At 38.9% G+C, this 10,100-nt stretch overlaps 1 protein-coding gene across 6 annotated transcripts in view; it reads right to left on the bottom strand.

The window, feature by feature from the left end:
* Positions 1-5,921: 5,921 nt before the first annotated feature.
* The window catches only part of TLE1 (TLE family member 1, transcriptional corepressor), a 78,102-nt gene continuing 73,923 nt past the window's right edge, over positions 5,922-10,100 (bottom strand). For all 6 annotated transcript variants that reach the window (XM_014058832.2, XM_014058836.2, XM_014058833.2 and 3 more), the window contains 4 exons: positions 8,615-8,762; positions 7,842-7,992; positions 6,720-6,796; positions 5,922-6,439 (listed from right to left, as the gene is read on the bottom strand). In XM_014058832.2, the coding sequence (XP_013914307.1) occupies positions 6,332-6,439; positions 6,720-6,796; positions 7,842-7,992; positions 8,615-8,762 (484 nt within the window). In that variant the 3' untranslated portion in view covers positions 5,922-6,331. The remainder of the gene's footprint in view (positions 6,440-6,719; positions 6,797-7,841; positions 7,993-8,614; positions 8,763-10,100) is intronic.

The following is a 10,100-nucleotide window of genomic DNA, read 5'->3' as shown; positions in this document are numbered from 1 at the left end:
AATTGCAGCCAATTTTAAAGTAACAGAGTACTCCACTGTGGATTGCTGCAAGGAAGTGGAACAAAGCGTGTGAAATGAACAGATGGATTTGATTTTAAACAAATTAAGCTCACTCCCTGGGATGCAACAAGTGATTTTGTAGTTTTCCATGTTATGGGTTAACTTCCCACTGTGACCTTCTCATGCTGCTTGGTAATTTTTCTTCTTCTTGTCATTAAGCACAATCATTTAAAGAAGATGAGGGCTTATTATATTCAGTTCTAAAACTCTCATCTTCAGCTTTGAGGTCTGCAAGGACTACTTCATACAAGATAAACTTTACCTACAGCAAAATGAATGTGCCTGAGCTGGTTCTCGTATGCTAAATTGCATAATTTCCTGCCTGGGATTTGATTTGTGAGTAGATAATCCATCTTGTGTGAACTGGCCCCTAAAGCACCCTGAAACATGAACAGGCAGTGAATTCAGCCATTGCATTTCATCCTCATGTATTCAAGACAAAAACATAGAGCTAACTATGGTCACATCAGCCTCTAACAAGGCATGGGGTTTATGCCTATCAAATCCTCTTATCAAGCTAGATCAATATGTATTATCTAAAAATTAGTATGTCTGGTACTCTGTGATGCTTCCTGCCAACCAGGGAATAGACTTTCCACTGGTATCTTCTAATATTTCATAAAGATCATGAGTGAAAAGAATGCATGGAATTGTTCTAACCTAAGCTTCCCCAGCAGCACGAAGCCGAGTCCTCATCTCAATAAAGCCCTTTTATTTAATGTACAGTGAATTCTTCTCCAGCAAAGTCTTTCCTGTCCACTGTCTTCAAAGATAGTTCACAATTACCGACCTTTATCAGCCTTGGAGAGTAGACAGGCCGGTATCTTTCAGATGCTGCAATACTTGGCAAGAATGCAGGAATGAACTAATTGTTTCCTGCAAACACCCCTTCCCTTTCGCTCCTCTTTTATTTTCTATGGGAGGGGCCATTCACCATCCCCCTGTGACTTTACTCCCAAGTTGACCCTTGTCTAACAAGTTGACCCTTGTTAGAAGAGCCAAGGTGGCGCAGTAGTTAGAGTGCAGTACTGCAGGCCATTTCAGCTGACTGCTAGCTGCAGTTCGGCAGTTCAAATCTCACTGGCTCAAGGTTGACTCAGCCTTCCATGGGGGGTGAAATGAGGACCCAGACTGTGGGGGCAATATGCTGACTCTGTAAACCGCTTAGAGAGGGCTGAAAGCCCTATGAAGCGGTATATAAGTCTAACTGCTATTGCTATTGCTATGTTCCTTAGCTGTTCCCTTTGTCTGGCAACTGCACATGAGCATACTGGGAACAGGCTCCAGCTGTTCGTCTGCCTCACTGATATCTGACTTTGAAGGCAGCTGATAACTGTCAGATGGCCCTGGCCTCCTCTCTGCCTCTGACACAGAGTACTCATCAGAGCCTTCCCCAGGCTCCAGGACTGGCCATGGTTTTCCCCAACCTCCTCACTGTCCAAATCTGCTGCCAGCTCTGCTGGCCGCTGGTGGGCCACAACTGGAATAGTTTCTTTAAGAGGTAGCAGATATCACAGAACATGCTTTATTTAGTAACTTCAGACTTTCTAATCCACTCTTCTCTTATTACTGCAAATATTAAAAATCAGTAGAAGAGTAATCACAAATTATATTACAAACCACAGAGGGAGAAAGAATACCAAATTAAATACTGATTACAGAAAGTCTCTTCCAAACTTTAGGTATTGCCACATTAAATGTCCTTGTGTACGAAGACCTTATCATCAAGAAACCATGTGATAGAATTTAGGCAGATTGACAGAATCTCACAATCTGATTCTAAATCACTTAGAGAAAGGGTGTCCAACCCCATGCTGGCTAGGAACTTTTAAAGTCCACAAGTCTTGAAAGTTGCCAAGGTTGTACGACCCCGACTTAAGAGCTTTATAGCACAATACCATGTCTGATTTAAGCAGATCTCAATACAACACAAAAGACTATATATAGCCTTTACAGAAGAGAAAAACAGGAAAAGTCTGAAGCTTACCCTGACAGTTAGAAAGGAAGACCTGCCTCCTTGGATCAACTAATTTGCTTCAGGAAAGTCAGGTGGCATGTACAAAAAATCCTTCTGAAAACTACAGTATATGTATGAAAGTTTGTATGTAGGTTAAAGAGATAAAACCTAGCTAAATCGAAGAACATTCGAATCAGCCTTATTTGCTCCAGAAATGTCAGTTGCTGGGTCTATCTTCCCAAATTTAAAAAAAAATGATTAGAAATTTGTGGGTTAGAAGAAGATATTGCTTTACCCCTGGATACTTTCTTCATAGCATCAGCCTTAGAAGTACAGATTGGGCATCTGGAATCAACCCAGCTATTTACACAGGATAAGGTCTCCTGCTGCTATGTTCTGCTACTTCCTGGTAGCAGAAACTGGGAGTGGCAGAAATAATGGGGCCATTCTACTGCTAGTAAGTGCTTGTTGGCTGTGTGGATTTCCAAAACAAAAGCAATCCTCATGCAGCAGGAATATTTGTGATAAAACTATAGATAGAAGATATGAACGGGTGCATCACTAAGCTAGTTTGCACAGGGACTGCTGATCACTATACGGGTGCATCACTAAGCTAGTTTGCACAGGGACTGCTGATCACTATCTCTTTCTGTTTATTGGAATTGTTAGGGTTAAGATTAAGAATTGTTTCCTTTTATTTGTTTACTTATTTTTCACTAAGCAATATTTTAATATTCTTTTGATAAGTAAACAATGTTTGCTTACTTATTTTCATATTTATCACATTACTACATTGCCTACCTCACCTGAGTGATGCCAACCCCTGCCTTCCAAATTGGGCTGTATTCTGTAACGTTACTTAGAGAAGATCATTTGTCCCATTATTGCATATTATGCTAAGCTTTTAGTAGTACAGGTAGACCTGGACTTACAACAGTTCATTTAGTGATGATTCAAAATTACAACGGCACTGAAAAAAAGTGAGTTATGGCCATTTTTCACACTTATGATTATTATTGTGATTTACATTTAGATGCTTGACAATTGACTCACATTTATGCTAGTTGCAGTTTCCCAGGGTCGTGTGATCCCCTTTTGCAACCTTTTGACAAGCAAAGTCAATGGGGAAACCTGATTCACTTAACAACCAGGTAACTAATTTAACAACTGCAGTGATTCACTTAATAAATGTGGCAAGAAATGTTGCCAAAGGGGGCAAAACTGACAACAAATTTTTCACTTAACATAAATGTTGGGCTCAATTGTGGTTGTAAGTTGAGGACTACCTGTATCTTTAGGGACCTCAGTCCATTAGAGAGAGAAAATTACTTGCAAAAACAAGCAAATCTGCAACTCCATTTCTGCAACCAAAAAGAAAATCTGCAAGCAGAACACTTACATGCTGATTTAAAACTGCCTAAGTCAATGGATATCATCTTCATATTAGTTCATCCAAAGAACCAAGACTTCCAACATTTCAAAAACAGCAACTATAGACTCTTTTTAAGGTTATAAGTATCCTGCTGTGTACAATCACACTGAAAAATAAAGAGAGACGATCCGTTCAGGAGCAGTAAGGTTGTGCGGAGAAGGAGGAAAAAAAGATAGTTTGAAATATTTACCTCTTTATAGCTTGATACAGAGCAGGATTTGAAAGTGTCTGTAATGTGGGAACCTCATGCATCAAAAATGGCATATCAAATGAAAAACTCAGCCAGCCATTTTCATATAGATACACATCTGATACAAGTCTGTTGATATGTAGACACTGCTCATTTTAAAGACAATGCATTCTAGGCCATCAAAAATACTTTACATTTTATATTCCAGATGCAAAGTTATATCTATATTAAGACTATTATCATTCCATGCTGCTATAAAATGGATTCAGCAGAATGAGCAGGTAAATTGGAAAAAAAATGTCTTTTCAAGCACTGGATGACAGACAAATGGAAAATGTTGTCCATATTTAAGCCAACATTGCTTTGAGATCCTTCTTAAATTTGATTTTCAGACGACATTCTTGTGAATCAGTACAGAGAAGCTGGTTACATATCACAAGTTGTGTCAGATACATTTAAGAAACAAAATTTACATCCCCCCCCCCGTTTTCTTTTTTCCCCAATATGATTAAATTTATCTTGTGTACCAGTTGCACGAAATGCACGTTGACTTTTAAAGAGATGCATTTTGGATTCAAAAAGGTCATTCAGAGTGGGAACCAGGGGTGAAACATTACCGGTTCTGACCGGTTCGCTAGAACTGGTATCAAAAAATGCTAAGGTTTGCTGAAACTGGTAGTAAAAAAAAAATTAAAAAGTGAAAAAAAGAGGTTCCGTGACACTCAGCTGTGCCATGCGATGGTAGTAAAAAAATTCACTTTAAAAGTGAAAAAAAAAGGTTCCAACAATTGTGCGGATCAGCTGTGAGCTGCGTGATCGTCAGACCCTCTTTATTTCATTTTTTAAAGCATTTTTTCCTATCTATTCACCCGAACCAGCAGGAAATAATTTAAATTTAAATAATAAATTTAAAAAGTGAAATAAAGAAGGTCCAAGTAGCTCACAGCTGATCCACGCGATCGTCTGAACCAATTTTTTTTCCACTTTTTAAAGCATTTTTTTTCATCCGGTTCAGGTGAAAAAATGCTTTAAAAAGTGGAAAAAAGTTGGTCATGCCCACCTGGTCACATGATCCCCTACCACCACCATCAAGCCACGCCCACAGAACCGATGGCAAAAAAAAACCTTTGATTTCATCATTGTTGGGAATAGACACATGTTCCATCTCTCTCAGCACCTTTTTAGAAGAGCTATATCTTTTTTTTCCTGAGCTCCCCAGGTAGTGTCAGTAAATCTGCATTTGGCTCACCTTTTCAGCTTCAGATCTGAAGCATGGTGTATCTGCAGTTGATATTATGGCCAAATTCTTCTTTAAACCTTAACTATATTCATATCCTTGCAAAGTAGCAAAATTCATGGAAGAATGGAATAGCTCAAAATCAGGGTCTCAACTACAGGTAATCTTCAACTTACAACCATTCTTTTAGTGACCGTTCAAAGTGACAATGATGTGACATATGACCATTTTCTCCACTTACCACCATTGCAGCATCCCAGTGTTCATAATCAAAATTCAGATGTTTGGCAATTGGCATGTATTTATGACAGTTGCGGTGTCCTGGGGTCATATGATCACTTTTTGCAACATTCTGACAAGCAAAGTCAAGGGGAAAGCCAGATTCACTTAGCAATCATGTTACTAACTTAAGAATTGCAATGATTCACTTGTGGCAAGAAAGATCATAAAATGGAGCAAAATTTACTTAACAACTGTCTTGCTTCCCAGGGGAAATTTTGGGCTCAATTTTGGTTGTAAGTCAAGAACTCCCTGCGCTCATTTTCTGATGCAGTGTGGTAAACAACTATTTTCTATCAGTAATAGGAGTACTACACTTTATAAGTATGTACATATATTTCTAAACAGATCTGTATTACTTTTGTTTGCTTGTCAACATGAACTATGAATTCTTATGCAACACCCCTAAATAAACTTTACAGGTGCTCAAAATAGAAAACCCTAGCAAATACTTCCCAGTTTTAGTCTAGCTCCGTGATGGAGAACCTATGGCCTGTGTGACAGAAGTGGCATGCAGATCGCTCTCTGTGGGCATCTGTGCCATCGCCAGTTGCTCTTCTGGGTTCTGTCACGCGCATGCGTGCTGGCCAGCTGCTCTCTTCTGGGTTCTAGTGCTTCAGTGCGCACATGCACATGCTCGAGGTTTGGCACTCAGTGCCAAATAGGTTAACCATCACTGGCCTAGCTTATAAGTTTTAAACTATATACTGTTTTTTTTCTTTTAAATTATTTAAGGGGCATCGGTGGGGGGAAAGAAAGGAGACTGTTTATTGATACTAAAGCCTTTACTGTAATAAACCAAATATATTTACAATTTATACAAATGTTTGATCTTCAACAAAACATACAAAAACCCATATCCCAAGAGGCAAAAACCAGGAAACAAGTTTATCCAAGATACCACTGTTCTACACAAGACAGAATGCAGGTGGAACCGCAAGTGCTGAAACGTCATCCCACATCGTCAAGCAATGAGCATGATTCTATGATGTCATAAAGGAGGGTCCCAAAAGGATGCAACAGACTCTGCTGTTCAAGTCCATTAAAGCTATGCTACATTAGTCCTTCTTGCTAGATGTTGAGGAGCGTCATGGGAAGATGTGGGAACCAAGTTCTTCGTTTCATCATTTTAAAAAAGTAGAGTCCTTCTACATCTACAGTTTCCAACACAATTTCTCAGTAGATAACTTCATAGACGGTAGCCTTTTTGTCTCCAGATCCAGTAACTATGTATTTATCATCAACGGAGATATCACAGCTGAGCACAGATGATGATTCTTTGGACTAGGAGAAAAGAAAGAGAAGTATAAGGATCTATGTATGAACACACACCTATGCACAAATCTTCTCTTGCTCCTACCCACAACGTATCAAGTTTTGGATTTAAATTGTAATGTGAGTGCAACATGACATTTTTTAAAGGTTGAAATAAGGCCAGCCCATGCTCCGTTCCTTGAACCTCCTGGCACAGCAGAAAAGATACTGATAGTATTAAAACTCCCCCCACCCCATCTCAAAGTGTTCCATTTTAAAACTTATTTTATATGCAAATTATAGTTCTTACCTGGAATATACTGGCACCATATGGGGTCCTCCAGGCGTTTAGGAGATTATCTTTCCCAGTACTTACAAACCATTTGCCTGAAAAATGATCATTGATGAGAACACTTAGACATACTAGATAGACATACACTGTTTTCATAAAAGCTCTCTTCTGAATTGTTTCTAGGTTTCCTTAATACAAGCAACTCTATGACTCCAACATCACATGGGAGGGAAGAGGACAAGGGGAACAGAAAGTATGAAAAAGTGTCAAAGAACACTTTACAAAACTTAATACAACTTTTCATTTTGACAAATGCTTGCTGGCATAAGTAAGCCATGGAGTTTCTGAAATAAACTTTTCAAGTGATCCTTATGAAGTGATTGAAATACATGATTTAACTAAAAGGTTATAATTAACTGGTCCAGTGAGTATCAAAACTTTGGAGCTTCAACATATTTTTGCTTCGCAAGCAAGGAAAACCCTCTGCTACCAGCTATTTTGAGATGCTGCTTTGATTCTATTGTATATTTAGCAATTTTATATCCTGCTGCAATCACAGGATTCTCAGTGCTTCATAAGGTCAGAAAGGTTTTTAAAAATGTATATAGAAAGATATGTATCTGACAAATAAAACGAAAACACATCAATGCCCCCAAAGTCCTTCAGAAAAGGACAATGTTAAACACATACACATCTCCACAAGAAGTCATCCCAGATGGCCGGCCACATCAATAAAAAAAAGTTACCCCATGTTGAGCATTTGGGGCAGTTTAATTGGTTATAAGAGCATGGACCACTGTAGTCATGCCATCTATTTCAAGTAAGGCTGCAACTGGCATATCAGTTAAAATTGGCAAGACTCCACGAACTGATCCAGCAGGAATTGCAAGTCAAAGAGTACTCCAAATTTGCAAACTTCCTGCAGGTGGTTAAGAATACCGTACACAGTGATCCTATCCACTATATTATTATTTTGTAAGCCTTCTCACATCCTTGCTGGGAGAACCACCAAGAAGAGAGCTACATTTCTTTTCTACTTCTTAACACAAAGTGGAATGAAAATATTAAAGTGCCTTGCCTTCTTTTAAGAGCAGCTGTGGCTAATTTATACAAATGTTAGACATTATTCCTCTAACTTACCACAGTATGCAAACTTGAGTGATAGCACACAGCTTTCATGCAGATGAAGCTGGTATTTGTCTGGCTTATTTACATGCAGTACTTCCACATTACTGCTTTCCATTCCCACAGCCAGCCATTCACCAGTGGGACAATAGCCAAGGGAAAATATCTTTAAAATAAAGAGAGAGCGCTATTTACAATTCCAGCAAAAAGGGTAAACAATGAGAGAGGGGGGGGAGAAAGAGAGGGATGGGGTGGAGGGAGAGAAATGGAAACTGTTTTGTATATATTCTGAAACATAGGATGATGATTTAGAGCTGGAAATCAGGACCAATATACATTTATAATATGTCTATATTAATTCCAGAATATGTGGATTAGTGCTAAACAGGCTTGTCACCTATGAAGGCATTTTGCTGCATTTTATTCTCCTTTGTTTTCATCTAGCTAAATGAAAATGCCAAATAAGATATATATGCACTCCCAGTTTTAAAGATTGCATAGGAAATACTCATTTTTCAAATAAATTGTCACAAACAGGTGGTATAAATTCCTAAATACATCCTTGTTAGAAGTGGTTTTTATCCTCTAATAAATGGCTTCCTTAATAGTAGCTTGAGACTACAATAACCTATACAGATAATAAGGTTAAATTGTGAACACAGTTAAGCAGTACTTCTGAGACAAATGTTTGGCCTCTTCCCAGAGTTACTAAATGTACCCAGTATATGAAGGAATTGAAATGTGTATTATTCACCATCCTAGAAATGCTTTAAGAAAATAAAAGACACCTGGGATGTGAAGTCATGCTGCTGGAGCTGCCTTCCTTCTCTCAAGTCCCAGGATCTGACAGTGTTGTCCAGGCCTCCCGTCCAGAGCTTGGTACCATCATTAGAAATGTCAATACAGCTGGCTCCATCTGTGTGGCCCTGGAATTGCCTGATAAAACAAACCAGATTGAATAATGATTTCCTGCCAGAACTCAAGGTAAACACTGTTGTGTTGTTAGTTTTGGATTCTGCCTGAGTATCATCTTCTCTGCATTAGCTAATGTGCATGAAGCAGCAATCTTGCACCCTTTCCCTACTGTGAAATGAGCTCCCTGTATGCAAGTTTTTTTTTGCAGGTGCCAAAGCACATGGAATGAACCGCAAATTTGGGTAATGAGAACCAAACATATGTGTGCATTGATCTGTAAAAGGTGGAAGACTCTTTGAAAAGCTGTAATTCACTACCACAACACCTGGAAATAAAATTGAACAGATTACCGAGCTAAACTCAATATACAAAAGGCAAATTGGCTCACAGAAAGAGCCAGTTATTTATAGGCTTTGTCGAGCTGCCGAATCAAGGACATTTTTTAAAAAATGCTTAAAAGATTTGGCTACATAAACACAAGGAGGGAGTTGTCCAGAAACACGGCCTGACTAAGCCTTGCAAAACTCTGATCTAGGTTTGTCATCATTATTCAACATTTTACATTTTAAATGGTTATAATTTTAATATATTTTTGTATGTCAAAGCCCTTGTTCTCAGTAATAAAACCACAAGCATATATTAAACCCTAAGTTTATACATTAAACATTAATGAATGTTTAAAGGTTGTGCTTTTATTCCCATCAGCAATTAGCTTTGGTTTCATGTCATTACTGTTAAGCTGGGGTGAGAATAGAAACAAGCCAGAGTGATCTTCAGCAAAACTCTTTATTTCAGCTCATACGAACAACAACAACAACAAACTGCCTAACAGTGTTCCTTTTATAGAAGCTGTCAGCTGGTCAACCAATCTGAACAAAGTATTTTCCCACTTTAACAGCGGGTCTGAGTGAGACCTGCAACGACTAGTTTCAGCTACTCATTTCAATTTATAACAATAACAGCAACTGAAGAACTACTATCTTGGGATAAGCTGTGAATCAGCTTGATAGGCCCTAGAGCAGGGGTGTGAAACTCGTGACCACATGTTGTCATCACGTAATGTATTGCAACTTTTTTCCCCTTTGCTAAACCAAGAATGGGTGTGGCCAGCACATGATGCATCCGGCCCAAGAGCCGTGAGTTTGACACCCCTGCTCTCTCTCTCTCTCTCTCTCCCTCCGTCACCCCCCCCTCTCTCTCTCTGAAAGTGAAAAGGGTTATCAACCAGTGCACTCCTTTCATTTTCTACAACCTGTACTGACTGCAGGTAAGGCTGAACGGAATCACAAGTTCAATCAAGACTTATGCTCAGAACACTGGGCAAGAACTCAGGTGTTCAACAATAGGGTTGAATAACCC

The sequence above is a fragment of the Thamnophis sirtalis genome, unplaced genomic scaffold (genome assembly GCF_051295495.1).
Source record: "Thamnophis sirtalis isolate CommonGarterSnake01/CBP01778 unplaced genomic scaffold, rThaSir2_p1.2 scaffold_5, whole genome shotgun sequence".
NCBI lineage: Eukaryota > Metazoa > Chordata > Lepidosauria > Squamata > Natricidae > Thamnophis > Thamnophis sirtalis.
Note: the sequence above shows the minus strand (reverse complement) of the source record. Positions and strands in the feature narration are given on the sequence as shown.